A 23,365-nucleotide genomic window follows, 5' to 3' on the forward strand; every position below is an offset into this window, starting at 1 on the left:
AAGCATTCTGGATATACAGGTGACCTTACCAATCCAGTGCTGCTTTAAGAACCCTGCTTACTGAAAATAATATTTCAAGCTTGTATGTGGTTTAAAGAGGTTCTGCCTTTGCATGGCTTTTCTTTATTCTCATTCCCTTAAGCCATTTCAGTTTACTCTGAGTTTTCTTTTTTAGGACTTATTATTTTTGGAAAACGTTCTGGAACATTTTGTGCATATGGTTCTCTGTAAATGTGCTGTTGTACTGATTAAAGCTGAAAGTATGAAACCTAGCCTTTCTGATGCAGTGTGGCAGGGGAAAAATGCCAAAACAATCGTTTCCAAAGGGAATACTTTTCCAAATAAAGACATATTTAAAAAAAAAAAACCAAACCAAACAAACTGAAAAAGATTTCATATGAGATGTATTCTCCACTGTCCCCCAGTCTCTACTTTCTCCCATAGGTTGCATAGAAAATCCCTTAAAGCACATCCACCACTTCTTTTTTTTTTTTGTAACTGGTTTCTCTTCATTCACTGGTTACATGACCCCATTGCTATAAACATTTTTGTAATAGCACAGAAATGTCCTGTGCATTGGAGTTGCGTGCATTAACCTGTCTAACTCTCTACCCTGCCCCTCCGCGGCTCTGCTTTTCCTTCTTACTGGTGCCTGGAAGTTCACAGCCTGCCTGTAACTAGCTTCTCCTTCCTGATTTGGAAGGACAACTGGATTTTGACCTCTTACTTTCTTCCTCCCAAGAAAGTTTCCAGTGAAATTCTGTGACTTTCAAGGAGACTTCTTAAAATTTGGGGAGCTAATGATATCTAGGGCTTTCTCTCAGACTTACCAAGGCAAGGAAAATTGGATGGTGTGGGGTTTGGGTTTGTTTTTGTTTTTGTTTTTTTCCCAGTCATAAAATTCAAATTTTCTGTGACTGTGTCAGACCTGGCATGACAACCACAGACTTGGAAATGGGGGAGGATCCTCACAAGACTGAGACTGTTTCTAACAATTTGTCTCTGACTCTGTTTCTAAAACTATGAGAGTGGTATTTGCAAGAATGAAACCCGGGTGCTAGAGCAAGCTGTGCTGTGGTGTCCTCTTTACTCTGACACAGGATGGGAAAGCAAGTCAGTTGAACAGAAAACATTTTATGGCTTAAAGGCTATGGTGTGGAACAATGTTACTACATGTTGATGTATCAGAGCACCTTGCTCATAGTTTGTCCTCTCCAGTTGGGTGTCTGATGCTGTCGGTCCTGAAGTGAAGTACATTTTTTGGAGGCCTACTCTGTCTTCTTGGGAAGATGGAATTTACTGCTGCAGCGCACAGATTTATTTAGCAGACTATTGTGGTTGGTTGGTTGGTTTTTAAGTCTTTAACATAACATGCAAAAGGATGGCAGTTTAGACTGTAGGAGATGTCAATCATAGTTCACAGATTTACAGGGATGTAGCAGTGGACTTTTAAAGTGTGCAGTGAAAATATGCTTGATCTGGTTTTCCTTGAGGGATACAGGAGCTCCTCATTTGGCTGACTTTGCAGGTCATAGGCCAAACCGTGTGGCACAGTTGGGGAACGAGGAAGGAAACCCAACAATTCAGGTCCCACTACAGGCTGCAATCAGGTTTTGGTTTGCAGGAGGATGTGCACTGATTCCAGTGTCTGGAATAAGGAGCGCAGTCTACCCAGTGATTCCTTTCTGTAGCAGGGGATATCTGCAGTTCAGCCCTCTGCTTTATGCTGTGCCTGTGCTATGCAGAAATCTGCCTTTTTATAATTCAAAGATGAAGGTGCAAAATGAAGCTACCAAATATACATGTTCTAAATCATCTGGTTACTTTGCGGGGGGGATTATTACATGGGTTGTTTGGTTTTTCTTATTTCTTCTCTTCCTCTTCCACCTTTTCCAATTATCCTGGATAATTAAGAGTTGGCTGTGCTGAAAAGTCGGATGATTTAAGATTTTTCTAAACTGCCTGCAGGTAATGTTGAATGCTTTGGGTTTTTTTCTTTGTGTCTAGTTTAACTGAACAGTTTAATTGAACTGTGAAGTTATCCCAAAATGTTAAAAATACAATTCTGTTTCTAAAAGCTTTCAATTAAACTGATTTAGCTACAGAAAGTAAGTAGAATTAGAGATTTCTTTCCTCTGCTGGCAGTTGGACTTGGTTTTTCTGTAATTTTCTTATTAAGCAGCCAAGAGGATGCCTTTTTTTTTGTTTTAAAGCTTTGGTAATTGAAAGCAGACAAAATAAGGATACAACAAAACCAGCAACTATGAGTGAAGGTTAAGTCCTCTGAACCACACCACTCACCTTAGGTTCTACCTGAAGTGTGACCATGAGGCAAGAACAATCCTTGTCCTTAGCCTTTCAAAAGGTATGCTGTGCGCACCCATCACTCATCCCACTGCCAAGATCTTTGCTGTGTGCATTCAAGAGATAGCAAACAATTTCTGAGTATTATTCTGTGAGAGGGAAACTACGTGCATAAAATAGAGATTTCTGATGTGCATGAGGATAACTAATTTTCTTTTGGCAAGTTTCAAGTATGGTATTTAAAATCAAGCCCGTAGCACTCCAAACATACTGAATGCTTCCCTAAAACTGTGAAGAATCCAGATTGAAGACCTGTTTTCCAGCAACAGTGACACAGGACGTAGCTGTGCCAGGCATCTTAAGCAACTGGAGAGCCTCAGACTGTTGCATCTACCCCTGACATCCCATGTCCTTAGTGCATCAGAACTACCTTAATCTGGCTGTCTTTCATGTCCTGAGCATATGACCTTCCAAAGAACACTTTTCCATGGGGACCTAGGAGTCCTGCTGTGATGAAATGGGGGAAAACCAGAAAATAGTTATAATCCTGGGAAAATGTATGCATGCTTATGAAGGGATCTTGGATCAAGGGATATGAGTTGGCAGCTTCTGAAGGTCTAGTAGATAAATGGCAGAGGTCCCCAAACAGCTTAGCTTAGAAAAAGCTCCTGCCATATGTGAGTGCATCATCTTTGGAAACGGCCGACTGTGGTTTAAGAGTGAGCAGGAAGTCTGGCCTGCGTGGTTCCAGTGGAAGCTGATGCCTGCTTCAGGGAGTTCATGTAGGAGTGGGCTACTGCTCCTTGTGCGAGCAGGGCTGGCCATGCAGCGAGGGGGATTAATGCTGAAGCATCACTGGGAAGGCTGCTTGATGACAAGACTTCAAGAAAAGAAAGACCCAGGGATGGCTGTAACCCAGGAGCAATGAGTACTTTTTCTCTTGTTCATAGCATTCCCTGAGAGGGTGTGTGGCTATTGACTTTGTGGCCATGGAGGATGGTTTATTTTCTTATCCATATTTAGTAGGTGTTTTTCAAAGTGCACATTAAAAAGAAAGGAAAAAGAAAAACAACAACCCCAAACCTCTGTTGACTGATGTAGTGTTAACAGAGAAGAATCTCCTCTTCTCTCCTTACTGTCTTTATGGGAACTGCTGGCTATACTAAATATTCTCTTTGAAAACATCTCTGTTTAAACTTAATCCTCCAGCCTAGGCTGTGGCATGTGAAATGGGTCTGAAGTGTCCTTGCTCTGTATACTTGTGCTGCTGTTGGCTTCTGCCTCATTGTTTCTAGGATCCATTAAAGAAAGCAGCCCATTCCTTAATGCTGTGTGTAAACAGGGAATGGCTTTGATTCTCGTGAACCCATGAATTGTTAAGCTATCTCCTTAAGAGTATGTCTCTGACAAATGTGTGTGCTCCACAATGCACTCCAGTTAACTTCTGGAGGTGGAGGCCTGTAGAGTTGTTATGAAAGCTGCTTCCCTCTGAGCTGTAGGTAATAAGGAGTGTGCTATAACAACAGTCAACTTTCAGGGAATTGAACGTCTGTCTAAATAGCTTCCCAACCACCAGCTCCCCTCTGGGAAGAAAGGATACCTTCTTATCCAGCCAGAATCTCTTTCATCTTCTAATTTTGTCAAGGAAAAGTCAAGGCTGAGAACAAGTTTTGTAACTTGGCTGAAGCCTGAGGGAGGATCCTCACAGGCGGTACCTGTGCCCATTGTCTCCTAACAATTCTGAGGGGTTTGTTGATGCTATCTTCCACTAAATAGTTCTGCTGCCTTTGTGTCTCCTTCAAATCCTACACTAAACTAAATCAGCTTAGTGGGATGTTACTGTAGGCATAGCAGCAGCAATTTACAGCATTCCTTGTGGGGCAGCCCCATGCCTCTGACAGAGAGGATCCCTGATAACCTGGGACTCAAGTGACTTGCTAGCTGAAAAGAGATAGGGAAACTGTGCCTGACTTCAGAAAAAGGAGAGAAACAGCACTGTGCTTTGGAGCAATCTATTAGTGAATCGAGAATAAGCAATAATTGATTCACCCAGAAGATATTCTTGTTTTAGGTATCTCTAACTTGGTTGTTGTTCAGAGACCAGAATTGGACTGCTGGCTTCCATGTGCAATCTTTGGGAGAGGAAAACATCTCGGGGGCAAGGTAGCACACCTCAGGCAACTCAGCAAATTCTGTGATAATTGCATGCCCTCTTCCCTACTTCTCTTTCTGGCTGCTGCTATGTCACCTGGCAAGCACTGTTCCAAGAGCAGGGAAGGCCACCTTTAAAAGGTACCTTGGCAAGACTTGCAGAGTTTGTTATACTAATAAGGCTTCATTAAGTTGGAATGGGGAGGACAGACCTGTCTTGATTTAATCAGAAGGGCCATTTGCTGAAGATGGTGCATTGCTTTGTCAGAGCTGTAATTCAATGTAAACCAGTGAGTCTTAGAAGAAAGCAGCCAGCCGTTGGCCTGGAGTATAGGCCAGATGCTGGCCTCTTCCAACTGAGTATGAACTTAAAATCCATGTGGGAGATCTGACTTGAGAGGAGGAGCAGATGTACAGATTAGCTGGCTTGGCTTTCTTCACAGAGGAGTATTTTTTCATTCCATTGTCTAATTGTTGCTGAAGGAATTCCAGCAGGTGAGTGGCACCATCCTTACTCTTTTCTGCATGGTAGGAGTTTGGTGAACAAAGCATTGGCTCCTTGTCTGCAGAAGACATGAGAAATCTATAGGTTGTGCTACAGGCATAGAGTGGGATGGCATCACTTCTCTCCCTCCCCTTCCAGATGAAGCAAGAAACAAAAGGGGCAGACACAGACTTTATTGTAGCATCAGCTCCAGACTTGCCACATGGCAGTTTAAATGTCATTTTGAAATGACATTTCAAGGCGGGGGTGTATGCAGACAAAGAATTCTTCTTTGGTAGAGACTAATTGACTTAAGATCCAAATTTTAAAGATAGCCCCTTTGCAAAGTAAATATGAGCAAAGTAGTGATGTGGAACTAAGGAAACCCTCTTATCACTAGGATGACTTCCAGGTTTAATGACAAATCTACACCTTCCCTCCCATAATGCAGCTTCTTTTTTGCCTGAGTAATTGGAAACATGAGTTGTGGCTGTTTGAGTTGTGTTTCTCTGGTCAGTGCTGGTGTGTTGACTTCATCTCAGAAGTACTTAAGGATCTGAAAGTCATACTGCCTTCCCTAGTTGTAGGAGTCCTAACCCAGGTCTCCTATCTGTTCTCACAGAGTATGAAAGAGTACAATAACTGCCTCTGCACCTCTCAAGTTTGTTTGGAGTTATCCAGCAGTTCTGAATTTCTATGGGAAACTTGGCCAAAAAAAAATAATCCCCCTACAGTATGAATACCCATTCACCTGAAAAAGCTGTGGCTGAATGGGGTTTCCCTCAAAATTAGAAGTATTCCTGTGGTCAAGTGTAAAGAAATGTTAATTTCTGCACATTTTTTCCTGCCCCGAGAGCTTTAGATGTTCGTGTAAGGAATAGCACGATAGAAGTATTAAGATGTGTCTCCATGTGTTTTTTTTTGTTGTTTGGGTCTTTTTTTCACTACATCTCTCACCCAGTTGTCTTGTATCTCAGTTTTCTCCTTCCTCCTTTGTAAAACCAGTACACACAGATTTTTTTTTTTAGTCCCAGCTTTCTTTCACGAGTATTGGATTTATGCATGACATTGTTATTCATCCAGGTCCAAAGTTACTGTTGGAGGTCTTGCAGGCTAAAACCATACTAGGTTGGTAGGACATGTATTCTGCTGGGTCGTTTTCCTTCATTAAAAATAGGGGTTCAACTTTGTGCTTTCTTGATTTCCCAACTGCTCTTTGTGTGTTTGTGTGCGAGTCTGTTTTTGCTGTGGCAGTGCCTGATAGGCTATGGCTGAATCCCTCAGTCCTCAGGTATGAGCAGTGTCACATCCTGCAATTTTAATTGCTATGCTCAGTACTGTCAGAACATTATACCTGAGGTTTGCAAGCTGTTTTACATTCCTCCTCATAAGCGTGTGTTTGCCTGCCTGCCGGCTGGCTGTCAGGTTTGCTGTGCCTCTCCAGGTGGCTGAAGAAGCATTTGATTTATTTATCCTAGCTGTCTAGTACTGTCTACTGTGTTTTGGAGACCTTCTGAAAGGTGGTGGGGGTGTAGGAAGGCTGGCTCTCTTGAAGTTATTTTGGAACAGATTCTCCAGATGCTATATCCTCTGGGCTTGTCTTGAAAGGAAAACCTAAAATTAATTGTAAGCTAGGCAGTCTTCACACCTGAAATATTAGAGGGTGAGTGAACAGTTCTGGTCTCTCTATAATACAGCTCCTTTTAGTATTTCCTATGCAGAAGATTGCGCTTTCTGCTACTGTTACCTTGTGAACTGTGAATACTGGGCAAGATTCCTAAATGCTAGAACATGCAAAAGGTTGCTCTTGTTTGTTTATGAATTTCCCCTTTCTGCCCCTCCCCAGACGTTGTAGGTATTTGGCTCAACACTTACTGTTTGTTTCTTTGTTTTTGTAGACCGAGGTGCTCCTGATCAACCAGATCTTTCAGGAATTTTTTAAAAAGAAACTTTGGTGGGTAAAAGATGTGCCATGGAATGGTAGCACCAAAGAGCAACACAGGATCATCTCTTGCCTTGACTAGCCATGGGTTATTTCTTCTGCTAGTTATCTTTGGTAGCTTTATCTTGGAAACACAGGCCACAGGTAAGTGAAACCTTTGCATATGCTGCAGGGAGGGGAAGATGTCTAAGTATGGAGGTGGCGTTATATTTTTATGGGGGAGCTGGTGATGGTTGATGCATTTGAACACATCTTTCAGTACTCAAAGGAAAAATTCCATTGCTACTTGTAAAGCAGAGGGCAATGTCTGAACTGGATGAGCCTTACACGTTAGTGAGTAAATGCTTGTCCTTTACCCTGTCATTTTGATTCCCCCAGCCTTTTCGCCCTCCATTCTCATGCCTTCACTGCAGCTGGGAGCACTTGGACCATCTCAAGAGCGTGGACCATGTTTTAGTTGAGGAGGATTCTCATGTAGACACTCTTACCTGTATGCCCTGTAGCAACTGCTCATGTGAAGTAGTTTTGGAAGCACAGACTGTCTTCAGCTCTTTGCACAGCTGATGAATCTGTTCAGTGTTTCCTTGTGTGCTATCTTCCGACACCTCAGTACCTGCTAACTGCACCCCTCTATTGGATCCTCTTTGCAGCTCGAGTTCTTCCATCTCCCCTTTCTGTCGTCTTGATGTTTATCTGATGGACAAGTGTTGTGAATAATGTAAAGAGCAGTGTAATGGGATGATATGTAAAATGTCAGCAGAGATGAGGGGATCTGCCTTTTAGAAATGAGTGGAAGAAGAAAATATACTGGATACTCAAAGTAGTACATGATGTGAAGTATGTGCTTGTTTACCCAGTATGCCCTGAAATATGTCTGTTCTCTTAGACTAGCCATGATGTAGTCTGTAGAGAGATGCTTGATCATAAGTGGCGTGGGATGGAAGCAGTAACTTTGTGTGCTCTTGCATGGAACTTTGAAGGCGGTTAGTCCCAAAAAGGCATGTAGATTTGAATTCAGCAACTGTTACAATGTACAACATTCTCAACATAACTCTAAAAAGCCCTATTTATTTGACATATCATGGCACCTGAAAATGTCCTGTGACCAACAGTCCCCTCAGCATCAGCGAAGCTTGAATTGGCCTCTGTGTGGTAGAGCAGAATAAATGTTGCCAGATGCACTACAAGCCAAGGTGATCCTGTATGGAAAAGTCTGCTGGCGCTGCAAACTTCTGGAGGAGGAGTTGATCTACTTTTAGTATTTATGGCTCTTTGTTTGGAAGGGAGAGGCTGCTGAAATCAGATATTCCAGACTTGTAGGTCTTCCTGGCCTGATTTTGGCTTTGTAGGCAATGAGGGGTGGGGGGACACATGTGAGAGAGTGACAAATTGGCAAGAACAGATAGCGAGGGGGGAAGGGGACAAGGTCTTTTTGGATCTGGTCTATCCTTGTTTTTTTTCCAGTCTTGCTGTTATTGGTGATAATGTCACTGCCTCATTTCAGATGTAGGCCTGTCAGATATGCCTCCCAGCCTGGGGCTGGAGTGCAACATCCCCATCTGAAACTCCCATTACATACTACAGCACCTTCAGTTGAGTCTGTAATCAGTATGCAAATGTCCTGTGCTGTACGGGGTTGCTGGATGGGGAAAAGCAGCCACAATACTGGCAAGCCTTTTTAGTATAATTTTTGAGGCATCCAGTCACATTAACAAAAGCACTAGTTAAGCATGTCAGACCCGAGAGTGGTTCTGCATTGTTTCCCTTTCTGTGTTCCTTTTGCTTCAGGACCTGAAACCAGCTGTGATAAACTGATCAAGGCAGATGATCAGCTAAATAGGATTATAGTGGCTGGGCATGAACCATTTCCTGCAGGGGAAGTGAGAAAGTGAGTGCATGCAGAGGGGAGCCCAAGAGCATAGCAGAAGGCAAGACGTGCAGGGCTAAAAATCCTGGGGGAGGGGAAGGGCTCGCTGAGGAGCGCTTCCATGTACAGGATTTCTGAGACTGGGAGGTAGCAACCCAGCTGCCAATTGCTGGGAGGGATGGGGGTGCTCAGCAATGCGTCATGGGCCTGGAGAGCTGCACCTGCAGCAGCACGCCAGCCATGAGTAACGTTAATGAGCAAGTCAGGCGAGGCGCGCAGAGCCAGATGGAGAAACAAAGAGTACTGGCGAGGCGCTTGGAAAATCATCTTTCCCTCATCTTTGTCCCCCAACCACCCCGCAATCCTCACTTTACATAGCAAAATCATTCAGAGCAGGCAGAGCAAAGCGATGTTAACATGAAGCAAGAGATTGTATTAAATCTCTTGGTGGTAATGCTTATATTGAATGTGGGGCCAATGTGACATGTTCACAATTGCTACAAAAGCTGAAGAATGCTCTCATATAAAGACAGACAAGCATGGAGACAATGGCTGGCTCAGCTCTTGAGTGAGAAAGCAGAGCTTGTGATTCATATGTTTAAAACCATATGATGTATATTGTATTGCAGTCATTTTGCTGTTTAGAAATTCTATTGCTTGAGTTCCAGGAGGCTTAGAGATATATTCATGTTCTGGGCAGGAGTGTATTCTCTTTGCCACGTGGTTAATGCAGAGGGCAGACTCATTTCCAGTCAGCAAGCATCTGGTCTGTCCTCTGGTAATAAATTGATTTTATTTATGCATGGATTTTTAAGAAAAATCTTCAACACTTTGTCTTGAGCAATCTATCCAAATATCCTGGAGTGCCATGAGATGAGTATGATAAGTTGCTTAGTCACTAAGCACACTGCAGAATTTGGGGAAACTGCTCCCTTTTCACAGGAAGATATCCATGAATATAAAAATAACCGCTGCACATACTTTGACACAAAACAAATGCAGCATTTGGTGATGGGCAAGCAATGAAGCTATGTCAGACGACAAGGGTTTATGGAAACTTCAGTGCTGTTCAGAAATGTTTTTTGAGCTTTATCACTGCTGTGCCTTTTTTCCCCCATCTGGAAAGTTCTCCAAGATTAGTTGGGGGAATTAATGAAGGAATGAGCAGGTGAGGTCGTGGAAATCAAGGACTCAAAATGCTGAGTCTTAGTTCTCTGTTTCTTCTGTTTTCTTTGAGGGTTCATCTGGAATGTAGCTAAGAGCCAGGGTGCTTAGTAGATAGAGATAGGGAACTTTTTAAGTTTTGAAGAGGAGCAATAACAACCATTTTGTCTGCTTTTCTGCAGATAATGCTTCTCCATTCTTTCTTTGTTGCTGGTTTTTGTGGGGTTTTTTGGTTGTTTTTTTTGTTTGGTTGTTTTTTTTCCTCCCTTCCATCTCTGGCCCTTAAGGTTATAACCAAGCTCTCAAAGGCTTTGTGTTTATATCTCATTCACAACGGTCCTCCTGTGTGGCCAGGCTATTTTTGGAAGGATGGCAGTGGATCAGAATAAGTTGTTCATTAAATTTTAACATGCAGTCACTAAAATACTCTGAAAGCTTCCTATCATTTGTGTTCCAAGTGGTGTAATCTCTCTTGGATTCATAACCAGCTCGGCTGGAAACCTATCAAAGCATAGGTTGGGCTTTTCATTATTCATAATAGCATCACCTGGTCCTGGTAAATGCAAGTAAACGTGTTGGTAAAAGTATTAAACATCCTGAATTAAGCAAATATCAATATCCATAAAGGAGGGAGTTTAAATATTTAAACCTTTAAAAATTAATAATAATGCAGGCTCGGTGAATCTAAGTCCATTAAGATTTAGACACAGCCTGATTTTTGTTGACTGATCACGTGTGAAATACTATAAAGCTAGCTCTTTAAATTTTAGGATTGCCATTAAAGTGATAAATTGAGCTTGAATAAACTGAAACGACTTCATTCCTCTGTGTTGTCTCTGACGCAAATGCAGCCAATCTGATGGTTGCTGTTCTAAGGTCTTTTCAGTGCCAAGGTTATTCTGCACAGAAGCTCTTGGATACTGCTGGTATTTGTTTGCATTGCATAGAACAGCTTGTTAGAGAGCACTCCAGTCATTGAGCAGATTCGGACTTGTTCCTATTCTTTGGGAATCTGTGCAAAGCAGAGGTTTCCTTTGTCTCTGATTATGCAGCTGAAAGGAAGCCATTTATACAGCTAGGGATGAATTCAATGGTCATGAAAACAAGGACTCTATAACATTGGATGGCCAGACAGAAATGTGGGGAGGTGTCGTGCGTGAACAGAGGATCTTGATTCTAAACTGCATTCTTCATGTAAGTGTGGGTTTGGAGAAATTGCAGGGTCAGCCCAAAGAAGTGTGTAGCTCTTCATGGAGAGAAGGGGGAAGCAGTTTCTGGTGCAATTACTCTTTCCAGTCCCTTTGGAGAGCTTAGTAAGAGCAGAGTGGTACAGAAGAGCATGGTGAGTACCTGCAGAATAATAGCCAGGCCCCAGAGGTAGCTAGGAAGCAGATGCAGATGGGCCCAGAATTAGACTATTCAAATAATAATATTCACACTGCTACTACACTGATCCACTCAGTGCTTTTTAAGCAGCTGGCTTGAAGGGAGTAATAGGAGTCTCAAGAAGCCACACAACTTGTTTTAAGTTTAACCGGTTCTAATGGTTGAAGGGTGAATTAAAGCAAGCATAATGGTAATCCTGAATTTTCCTTTTGTCTGTCCTAGGTTGGCTCAGCAAATCCAAAGGACCTACATGTGAGTAGACTTGTATTCACTGCTGTACTATGAGAAATGAGTGTGATGTTTTACTGGTTAATATAAGTGGCTATGAGCTAGGATTCCCATTATACTTTTGTTGTGTTGGATAGGCTGAGATCCATCTCTATGCCCCATTTCCATTTTTGTTCCTTGTATTTGGAAAAGATGACTGCCCTCTGTTTGAGAGAGGAAGATCAACTTCATGTGTTTCACTGTGCTTGAAGGGATTCCTGTACCTTCTATAGCATTTAACTTCAAATGACTCAAGAAAAAACAAGTAGAATAAGTATTTCATTAAAACCCAGAGAGAGATGCTGCTTGTGAGAGTTTTGAGAGGCTGGGGAGGGCAAGCTGAGGCAAAACTCCCTTTGTTTCCTTTATTCAAGAAAGGTGAACATCTCATCACATAGCATAACTCTGGATATATTCCGTTGGATACTCCTGCTTTTCATTTCCTGTGCTTGGAAAAAGTCTAAAAATCTTTCCTGTGTGCATGTTATGGATGTACATAACTTTGGGAGGAATTGGGAAGCATATTTGGCTTCTGAATCTGTTTTAAATGTATAAAATTTTGTGTAAATCTTTGTTGAACTCTGAAATTTGATCTGTTTAGTCTGAACTTTCCCCTCTCTTCCAAAAAAATAAAAAGGAATACAGAAACAGAGTCTGAGGGGAATGGATTCATAATGAAGTATTTAAGGGTATGGGAAGGAAGTTTTACCACCTACCAAATTTTGGTCTTCAGGGAGTGAGAGATGGGAGAAGAGCTGATGGAATCATCTGAATCCTGGATTTTTATCCAATGTCTGAATTTTACTCCTGGCAAGCCTGGTATCACATACACCTAGTATTGACGGGCTTTCAATTCTTAGCTGTGGTTGCTAGCAGGAAAATAAGCTGCTTTAGGAAATAACTCAAGAGTTGTCTGGTCTGACTCACCTTAGCTTCTTGGGCTGGAATGAGAAATATGGAAACTGGTAGGAGCTTCACTGTAGAGGGAAGCAGGAGGGGTGCTGAATGGCATGATTTGTTCTTCAAGAGAAAGTATTTGTGAACTTAAGTCCAGGTTCTGATTCATCACCATCCTGGTGTCCCTTGATGACTGCTGCCTGCTAGGTTGGAGACACAGGCTTGTCTGTCGTCTTATGCAGCTTCCTTCTATCACTGAGTCCTTCCTCTTTATCTACTTGAGCAATCACTTGGGAGGAATTTGTGTTTATTCCTAGCCTCATGGGGAAAGTCCTGACAGCGGGACAGAAGAAAGTTTCCTTGCTATCACTTTGTGCCATTTGACAATTCCTTTCCTGCTTCTGTCCCTTTTGAGTCCTAAACTGGTTACCATTGCAACTGAGGCTATATGTTTTTAGGATATGTTGAATGTTTTTCATCTGTGCAACCCATATCTGCCATTGCTTCTCCAGTTCTTATGTTTAACTGTAGCAGCACAAGCAGTTACCACCTCCTGTTCATGCTGTCAGGTATTAATGACTCTGCAGCAGGGATGGCAGAACAAGTAAATTTGGTCTGGAACTGCGGCAAACTTCAGCCTGGGCTGTGAGTGCAAATGCTGCTGGAATAGCTGGTGTGTGGTATGTAAAGCTGTGGAGTAGATGCGTCCTCAGCACGCTTGCGTGGGTGGTAAGGGGGAAACAAGCGGTAGGGCAAGGTGGGTAGCTGTAGACTGTAGAGCCTTCAACTTTTGTGCCTGAGTCTGTCAGGGCCCTATGTTAAACCCAGCAATCTGTGTCTAGATGAGGATTGCTAAAACACTGCTGGTAACAAGCCACTGATAGTCAAGAGTGAAGGTAGGGTGCTGAAGACACTTGAACAGCAAGCTCAAAAATGCTGGTACCTTCATGAGAGTAATTGGAACCCAGTGATCGGATTATGGCATTGTCTCAAGAGGTTGTACCTGCTTATCTGTGTGTACTGATCTGCATCTAAAAGACTTTTCCTTTTAATGAACCTCTGGGGAGTGTTCATCTTTCTCTGCAAGCAGGAATTCCCCTGAGGCTCCACTTCTGCAAAGTGTTGTACTGGAGTTGGAGGACTGGCGAATTGTTTGCTTCCAGATGTTGAGGGGATTTGAAGTAATACCTTAGGTATGAGGCTGCTTAGATGAGTTACAGGATGGTGGATTGAGCTACCAGGGGGCTTGTTGCTAAACTGTTGAAGAATAGAATGAGCTTTTTGGCCCAGCCTAGTGCAGTGATCCTTTTATTATGGAAGGGGGAGGGGAACTTTTGGAGTTCCTGTGCTGAGAAGACTGCCTAATCTCAAGAGGTTGTGGGGATGTTCCCTCCCTGCTTGTGTACCTTGGCCTGGCTGGTGCTGAATGGAGATGCCTCCTGCTTTCCTTCTCTGTAGGGCCTATGCCATGAATGTAAGGATAAGTGCATTTATCCACTTGGTGTGGTAAGAAGCATTTCAGGGGAAGCAGAAGCCAAAGAATTGAACAGTAGGGTAACAAAAGAGCATCTTTAAATCCTGTGGGCTCAGCATTTTAGGTCTAGCCTGTCATCTTAATTCAATGGGGAAGATCTTTCTTGTTTGAGAGGAGAAAGAAACTTTGCTGCTGCTTTTGAGATATATCTTTTACTTTGTTAGTAAAGGGAGAAGCATGTCTGATTTGAAGAATATTGCCTTGCTGTAGAGTGAGATAAGCACCTCTGGTGGACATTGTCTTGAGTTTTCAACCCACTCTCAGGGAAGAAACATGGTAGGCTTGACATGTGCAGAGTCATAACCAGAAAGCCCGAGGCTGCTGATGCTTTTCTGGCTTGAAGGAACATTTTCTATGTCCTGAGAAAAGACCAACATGGTGTATAACGAGTTTTGTGTCAGACATACCCTTAGGCACCCATAAAACTATCCATCAGAAAGAAAACAAAACTGTTTGTGATCTTACCAATGTTTTTGTTTAGGCGACTTTGCATTTTCTTCTGCTTCTTTTTCAGCAGAGATGTCAGCTGCTGAGACAACAGGCAAAGTTTCTCTGGTTTAGGTAGAACTAGAATATTTTGAAGGAAATTGAGCTATATGGAGACTCTTCAGGCATAGAAAAGGCCTAGAAGTGAATGGAGATTTGTAGGAAGGTGGTAGAATAGATTGAAAGTGAATGAGGATCAGAGGAGAATAAGATTCTATGAAGGAGAGGAGGGGGACAGGGGAGTGCAGCAAAACAGGAAGGTGAAGGTTTCCACAGGTGGAGTTGTGAAAAAGATCCTGGTGGTTTAAAAAGGCAATTAGTGGCTTGGTGGTTAAGTAGCATAAGTCCTGAGAGAAGGTAGTGTTTTAGTTATGCAAGCAGATTAGAATGGTTGAGAATAGTATGGCCTTGGGAGGAAGGACTCTAGCAGAAATATATATGTGTGTTTATTTTTTTTAATGGTTAGGTAAGAATGTTTTAATGCAGGAGGATAAAGGATATGCCTTTACAACATCAGGCTTTTGAGGCTTTTCTATATGCAACAGGACTGACTAATGAGACACTGACAGAGAGTTTAAGAACTTGAGGGGTACAGAGTGTGTGTGCCCTCCAGGGACTGAAGCTTCAAGGCAGGAATGTCCTCAAGGCAGGAGCAGAGCAGGGTGAAGATGCCAGTTACTGGAGTACTGTGCCTACAAGTGCTCTAACACCATGTCTGGGGAGCTGGTGGGGAGAGAAACTGCAAAGGACCATATAGCAACTGTGTGTGAAACAAGACATAGGGAGGAATTTCTGAGAAAGTCATGGATATTTCTCTGAACATGGCAGAAACTTCCACTTGAAAGTTCTGCTTTTCTTAGTTTGTGTTCAGTTTTATAGTTAAAAGCTGTTTTGCTCTTCTCCCCCATCCTGCATTTCTTTGGCTGCTACACCCACTCTAGAGGAACCCTTCCTGTGAACAAGATAAACCTATTAAAGCTGCTGTATCCTGGATCCTTGTCAACATCACGGTGTCACTCCCTGCTGATGGTGATGCTTTCCAGGTGGATGAAGTTATATTAGAGTGGGTTAGGGACTCCTGGTGCTACCTCTGTTCTGGACCACCAGTGTCCTGGAGATTTATCTCCAGGAGACTTACCTGATGCTGCAGAGACCTTTAGGAATATGCTTCTGGTGTGTCATACAAAACCCACAGCTGTTGATTTAATTCGTGGCTGGGAGGGGAGAAGTGTAGATTTCTAACGTGGCTTCCTCTGGCCCATTCCACTCCTGCCTTCAGAGCACCTGACTTTGAAACTCAGAGTCCTGGAGATGCGCCTGCTGCGTAACCTGTCTCCAGTAGTTCAAGTTCTAGGCCTGCTGACTTGCTTCTTGAAAAGGACCAGTACTGTCAGATTTGTGCTGAACCATGTGTTATGCTACAGCACATCTTTACTTCTCTTTAGCCCCGGCAAAGGGCCGTAACTGTAATGTGCTGTATTATCCTAAAGCTAGTACTACTTCCATTCTGTCACTGGTTTTGCTTTCCCTAGCAAAAGTAACCTTTGAATGCTCCTGGAGAACAACCTTCAGGCTTCATTGTAAATGCTTTCTCGGGTGTAATTGACTTAGGTTATAAGATACTAAGAAAAGATAAAGGCTTTATCATTTGAGTGTTTAGGTTCAACTGTCACTTTTCTCTCAACTGAGGAAATTATTCATTTTTTATATGTAAGCTGAAAAATTGGAACATAGTCACAAGCAGTGATGAGTTTGTCTTTGAGTGCAAGTCTTAATGAAATCCATGAAGGTGGCAAGTTTGTTTTTCCAATTGTATTCTTGTAGTCCTCCACTTCTTTGTCTTTCCCAACAAGCTAGTCTTGTTGCAAATGTTATTGCCAGTAGCCCAAAGCAGAAATGAGTCTTGCTGTGATGTAGAAATGTGATGCCCTTGAGCTAGCATAATTTTAACCTTCAGGCCTTCGCACTTTGAATCTGTTTGCATTTGCTTCTCAAATACCGAAATGTTAACTTTAAGTTGGCAATTTGTGCTTTGATGGTGGCGGTTTCCTCCATGGCATTTAGTAAGCTAGACTCCACTTTTGGAATAGCTGGGGGAGATATACAGTTCTGGCAGAGCTGAGCTCTCTGTTGGTAGAGGATCCTTGTTCAATTTTGTGTCACTGGAGTGGTAGTGAAGCAAGTTGCCAAGTTTGGTCTGAGGCAGATCACAAGACTGGCAGTGCACTTCTGCTGTGTGGGAGGGGAGGTGCATGCAGTGGTGGCCAGATAACTCTCTGCTGGCCTAAGGCAATGCCTCTGGTGGGCAAACACCTGACCTGCAGCATGGGTACTGTGCTGGAAGAGTTTAGCCCCTATGAGAAGTTCTGCTGCCTCTTAGCACCCTGGAGGACTGACTGCCACTTGGCATGTGCCTCCAGCTGTGGCTGGAGACTCCTCAGGGCTGGAGCACCTTTTGAGAGCACTGTTTTTGTTGGGTTTTTGTTTTTTTCCCTTTATTTTTCCTGTCAGTGTTGCCTTGGTCATGTTTGGTCCTGCTTTAACCAGCTCTTTCCAGTCATGAGCTGATCCCATGTAAGAGTTGAGTCCTTGGGTGGGCAGTGGTATGACTGCATGGAGGAAAGGGGATGTTGTAGCCTGTCATCCAGCACACAGGTAGGGCTGCTTTTAAGCATCCTTGATTCTTGCTGTCAGTAAAACCAAAAGAGACTGGTGGAAGCTGCTAATTAGGGGTGTTATGAGGAGATCCATTCTCTGACTACAGTCAGGGTGAGCAAAGAATTAACTATTTGTTATGGTTTAACCCCAGCCAGCAACTAAGCACCGCACAGCTGCTCACTCACTTCCCCCCAATGCAGTGGGAGGGGGGAGAGAATAGGAAAAGTAAAACTCATGGGTTGAGATAAGAACAGTTTAATAAAACAGAAAGGAAGAAACTAATACTGATAATCATAACTAATAAAATGACAATAATACTAATAAAAGGACTGGAATATACAAAACAAGTGTTGCACAATGCAATTGCTCACCACTTGCCAACTGACGCCCAGTTAGTTCCCGAGCAGTGATCCACACCCCCGAGGCCAACTTGCCTCAGTTTATATACTGGGCATGATGTCACATGGTATGGAATACCCCTTTGGCCAGTCTGGGTCAGCTGTCCTGGCTGTATCCCCTCCCAACTTGTGTCCCTCCAGCCTTCTTGCTGGCTGGGCATGAGAAGCTGAAAAATCCTTGACTTAGTCTAAACACTACTTGGCAACAACTGAAAACATCAGTGTGTTATCAACATTCTTCTCATACTAAATCCAAAACACAACACTATACTGGCTACTAGAAAGAAAGTTAACTCTATCCCAGCCGAAACCAGGATGCTATTTTACCATGTACCTCTGCCACATACCACCTGTCACTTGTCTGAGGCAGGTCAGGAGTCAGGTGCTGTGAAGAGATTTGAGAGGATGATAATGAATGTCTGTTCTGCATCCGCTGACAGCAGGGAAGCATCTATTGCTAAGTCTGTTTCCACCTGCTGAACTCTTAACTTAATTAGTTGCTGTTGTGGTTTAACCCCAGCCAGCAACTAAGCACCACACAGCCGCTTGCTCAGTCCCCCCACCCAGTGGGACGGGGGAGAGAATAAAAAAAAAGTAAAACTCATGGGTTGAGGTAAGACAGTTTAATAGGACAGAAAGGAATAAAATAATGATAATAATAAAATGACAATAATAATAAAAGAATTGTGCATCACTTGTTTTGTATATTCCAATGCAATTGCTCACTGTTTGCTGACTGATGCCCAGTTAGTTCCGACGCAGCGATTTCACACCCCCTTCCCTGCCCCAGCCAGCTCCCCCCAGTTTACATACAGGGCATGACATCCCATGGTATGGAATACCCCTTTGGCCAGTTTGGGTCAGCTGCCCTGGTTGTGTCCCCTCCCAACCTCTTGTGCCCCTTCAGCCTTCTTGATGGCTGGGCATGAGAAGCTGAACAATCCTTGACGTAGTATAAACACTACTTGGCGACAACTGAAAGCATCAGTGTGTTATCAATGTTATTCTCATACTAAATCCAAAATGTAACACTATACCAGCTACTCAAAAGACAATTAACTCTATCCCAGCTGAAACCATGACAGTTGCTTTAAATGGAAGAAATTTTTCTCCTGACATTGGTTAGTTAGTAGCACCAAGGGAAGGTGCCTGCAGAACTGAAGCTTTTGTGGTTTTAATTTAAAAAAAATTTTGGATTTGGTGGCAGCATTTCAAAGCTGTTTGCCAGTGTGCACCCTGCACAAATGAAACCAAACACATCTCCCTTTCCAGAGCGGTCTGTCACCTTTCTTCTTTCTGTGGCCATAGAGGCTGGCATCCTCATTAAACGCAGATACTTCTCTATAGGTAGGACACCTAAGCATCAGTGGGATGACTGAACTTTCAAGGTGAAATAGTTCCTGTTTCTTTTCCAGGGGAGGGATTTGGGACTCTTATGTGTTATTTCTGTGGTGTTAAGAGTACCTTCACCCAATCTCATAGTGAAGTGGGAATTGCTGTAATCACAGCAGTGTTTGTGAAAGGCAAATGTTGTTTCAGTCTGTAGCTTGCTTTTCCAGTTGACCTGTATTTCACTTGGTGTAAAACTTGGTTTACTTCTCAGCCATTGTGGTTCATGGTCTCCCTTTTCTCATGTAGTGGGAGGCTTTCTGGGAGGTGGTAGGAAATGGTAAGTTGTAGGAAACACGTTTGCAGCAAATTCTGTAGTATTTAAAACAGAATCATTACTTGAAGTCACTTTTCCCTGGTGATGCCCTGACTGGTATCAGAGGTAATGAAAACTGAACACTAAATTGAAAACAGAACTAGAAAGCCTTCTGGTAACCATTTGTCTGTTGTTATATGTTGCATGGTGGCAGGATGAAACTTGTGGTGCCCAGTCTGGTCTACGATCTCCCCAGAGCAACTAGTTCCAGTTGCTTTTGCAGGGAAATTGAGTGCTCTCCATCCCTTTGGAGTAGCTTTCTGCATGGGAGGGATTCCTCCCCGAGGCTGAGCTCGTTCCTGAGGCTATGAGGATAGATGTATTTATGTTGATGAATTTCTTTGAGCCACGCTTTCCTATGCCAATATCTGTTGTGCCCAGTTTAATGACCAGCTGTAACGATTTTTACTGTCGTGCAATTGTTTAGCGGTAGCCAGAGAGCAGTTGGGGACCTTTCGCTTCGCCTTTTTTCAAGTCTTCCTTAAGCCCATCTTTGTCCTTGCGTGCGTGTTTGGAGAACACAAGGCCACGGTGTGTGTCTGCTGCGCTCCGGGCCCCAGCCCCGCACACATGAATTCATCAGCTTGATCTTTCCACCCCTGCTCCTCGGGAGGGTCGGATGGCAGCTGCAGCTCCTGTCAAGCATGATGCCGGGCAGGGAGCTTTGGGGAGGAGAGTTATAAAAGGCCCAGCTTAAATCATCTGTGTAAGGGCACAGCGGAGGCTCTGTTACCCAAGCCCTGCCGCTTGTCTTCTGGTGCTATGGTTGTAATGACATTAGCATTTCAAAAAGGGGATTACCATGGCCCCCAGGTTCTGAGGGAAGGATGTTTTGAAAAGCTGCTTTCTGGCTATCTCTGCTTCCCCCCCACCCCGTAGATCCTGAAGGGTTGGTGAAGGTGGCCACACCATGTTAAAAGTGGGTTGTTGCTGTTGGGAGGAAGCTGGTTGTTTATTAGCCTAAATGTGGGCTGGTAGATGTGAAGTTGTCACTGATAACATTCCTTCTTGCTGATTTGGGATGACTGTCTGATAATTTCCTAATGGAAGAGTTAAATTAAAGGGTCTGTGTTGGGATCACAACTGTATGCTAGAGAAGTATCCTGAAGTCATCCTTACAGGAAGAAGTTAAGGTGATTACACTAGTTTGTCTTGTGTATTTCAACCAAAGGAAATGGGCAGCTCATGCATCCTGTTCATTGTCTGCTTTCCACACCTCTTCTGGTACCGAAAAACACTTTCTGTGCCCAGGCGCAGGATTTCAGGGTGGTTCCTTGGGAAAATTATTGTATTTTTATAAGGCTTTGTTTAAAAACAAAAATTCCTCTAGTGAAACTTAACTCCTGACTCTTGCAACTCTGTTGCATTACCCTCACCTCAGATCAATATTGGGTTGTTTTTTGTTTTTCACTAAGTTCACTTTCCCTTTCTGATGCTGCTTCTGCTGGAAACTTGCGTTAAGGCCCTACATACGCTGGGCTCTAGTGGAAAACCCCTATGGTTGCTATCTGCCCTCCTGTTCCGTTAGCTGTAGAAGTCACGGGTCAGGCCTGGTTGGTTGTCTGGTCCCTGGGGCAAGAGAACAAAAGGAATTGTCTTGTTTGCCTACCAGAGGCAGGCAAGAGTACTTTGTGCAACCTCTTCAACCATGTGTGGGCCCTAAAATTAGTAGCTGACCCACAGCATCCAAAATAGGAGCCCCTTGGCTTGACTGTGTGAGCACGGTTGGAAGACACATAGCAGAAAATGCTGGTGGTTGCGTAGAGCCTGGTCCTGAGCAGTATTGCTAGTGCTGTTTGTATTGAACTGTTGAATAAGAAGGGAAAGATGTGTTTTGAAAAGATGTTATTGTATGTGTAGGTTGAAGTGCTCACAGGCCTTAATCTTTGCGTGTGCCCGTAAGGACTTCTCTTGCGTGTTCGCACAGGGCATAGTTCACCGAGTGTTTTTGCAAAGCAGTGCTGGCTTGAGTCACGGCTGTCCCTTGCTCTGGGCGCTGCTGGGAGCAGCCACAAGCCCGGGTCTCCTGCAGTGAGTCACAGCTCCTGCGCAGGGACAAACAGCCGGAGACCGGCTGGAAGAACTGCTTAGCGCTTCCTCAGAGAGATGGCAAGCCTGGGCCATAGATAAGCTGTCCCTCAGGGCATCAGGGAGGAGCAGAAGTACAGTTTCCTCTGTAAACATGGTGCAGGGTACTTGGTGTGCTGAGGAAGGGAGACATTTAACTTCTCTGTGTGGAAAACAGGAACCGTGGAGGGCCTTCCAGGAGTGTGGTGGCTGCTGACAAGGTGTCTGTGCTTATTCAGTGTATTTTTAACTCTACCATACAGGTCTCCATACCTGTTCTAATCTGCTTATTTCTGTAGGGCACACATCTGTCTCTAAACTTCAACAAGGATGGAGTGCCTTAAACATTAGATACTCAGTTGAACCTGCACTGAGTGAAGGTGGAGCTTTTGGGTGCCCTGTGCCTCAGGTGAGCTGGACAGAAAGCACAGGGTGGCAGAGCCACAAGTCACTATGGTCACTCTGTCTTGTTCTCCCCTTTTTTCTGTTTCTGCAAATGTGCCAGCAGACACAGCGATGCAAATCTGCCAGCTGTCTCCTTGGGAAGTTAGTCACCGAGTCGCTGTGCAACCAGCTCTAGTTGCACGGGCTTTTGAATGTGCAGTTAAACTTAGCTACTGTGCATCTTTGTGTGGCTGGTTTTGGGATGTGTGAGTTTCTGCATCCTCTTTTTGAAACACCTTTTCTGGTAGTGATGATAGAAATGAAACATTCAGTATTATGGTAGAAGAGGGCTGGAGAAAAAGTAAAACTGTAAATCTGAATGCTGTGAACTAAAAACCTAGGAACTAAAGAATGCAGAAAACAACAAACAGCCTGGTTTCTGAGGGTCTGATCAAATTTTAAATTTACTTGGGGGGGAACCCTCTGTCATTCTTTCCAATTTCAAGGCAGTTACTGTTTTAAGACTTGCAAGAGAAAGATAAGGGCAGCAAAAAAATGCAATGAATAAGTGCTGGTCATAATATTTAGTGGGATAAGAGCATTTATAATTATTACAGAGTAAGAGGAAGGGAAAAAAGCATGAAGGAGAAAGTAGTTTTATTTCCCTTGCTCCCTGTTTGGATTAATGAATTTAATTACTTGGAAATAGCTAGCAGCAAACTTGTGGGTTTTTTCAAATGTACTTTTAACAAGACTGCAAATTTTAAAAGAAGAAGAGGCAATTCACTAAAAATAATTGAAGATGTGAGTAAGAGCTTAACTGCTATATCCCCTGTTGCAAGTGCTTTGTGTCTGTAGATGTTAAGAGAACGGAATTAATATGCCTCTGATGTACTGGGAGGGGAGAAACCAGGGCAAGAAGATGCAATTCTAAATGCGGGGAAGCAAGTGAGATACTGACTTTCAAATAGATCCTTATAATAAAGTTGTTCTTTCTTTTGTTCCTGTCAGCATAAAATAGAGACAAATATGGAAAGGAAATGGTCGAACAGGGTAATGGGATTCTGTGTAACAAGCAGCAAGAGTGCATGAGGTGGGAGAAAGACGATGGGGCAGAATGCCAGAACAGGATCTTTGTATAATAAAGCTTGTGTCAGAAATTCCTCCCTTCTTGATGGTATAATTTAGTTTCCACTAAATTGCTTGCTCTTTTGTCAGCTTAAACTGGTCTTTGTGAAGTGATACGGCAGCTAAGCAAGTAAATAGCAAAGAAAAATAGCATTGCATCTTCTTTAAATTAGGGAAAATATCTGGTGGGATGGCTCTGATGTCAAGATACATTTACCATGAAATGAAATTTTCCAAAGTACTTGTGTCCCACTAGTAATCAGTTGGGAGAGGATGTCTCAAGTCACGCAAGCACGGCTGAAAATCCTGCTCAGTGTGTTTAACAATCTGAAAGAGGGATTTAGTATCTTGCTGCTTAAATTTGCAGGCAGTACGGTACTGAAGGAGAGCTGCAAAATTCCCATGACGACTAACATGAGATTGCTCTGAGTAACAGAGCAACTGAGTAACATCTGGAAATCCATGAAGAGACACTGAAGGTATCTTTCTCCAAAGGTTACTTGACTAGTAAGCAGATTGAGGCAGCATTTGGAAGAAGGCACA

The 23,365-nt window shown here is 43.3% G+C and overlaps 1 protein-coding gene across 4 annotated transcripts in view; it reads left to right on the top strand.

Annotated features, from left to right (window-relative positions):
* The window catches only part of SUSD6 (sushi domain containing 6), an 89,376-nt gene that overhangs the window by 30,278 nt on the left and 35,733 nt on the right, over positions 1-23,365 (top strand). For 3 of the 4 annotated variants that reach the window (XM_069784226.1, XM_069784227.1, XM_009912241.2), the window contains exons 3-4: positions 6,838-7,025; positions 11,521-11,550. In XM_069784226.1, the coding sequence (XP_069640327.1) occupies positions 6,905-7,025; positions 11,521-11,550 (151 nt within the window). In that variant the 5' untranslated portion in view covers positions 6,838-6,904. The remainder of the gene's footprint in view (positions 1-6,837; positions 7,026-11,520; positions 11,551-23,365) is intronic. The other variant, XM_069784228.1, reaches the window with a different exon arrangement.

Source organism: Haliaeetus albicilla, chromosome 5 (genome assembly GCF_947461875.1).
Source record: "Haliaeetus albicilla chromosome 5, bHalAlb1.1, whole genome shotgun sequence".
NCBI lineage: Eukaryota > Metazoa > Chordata > Aves > Accipitriformes > Accipitridae > Haliaeetus > Haliaeetus albicilla.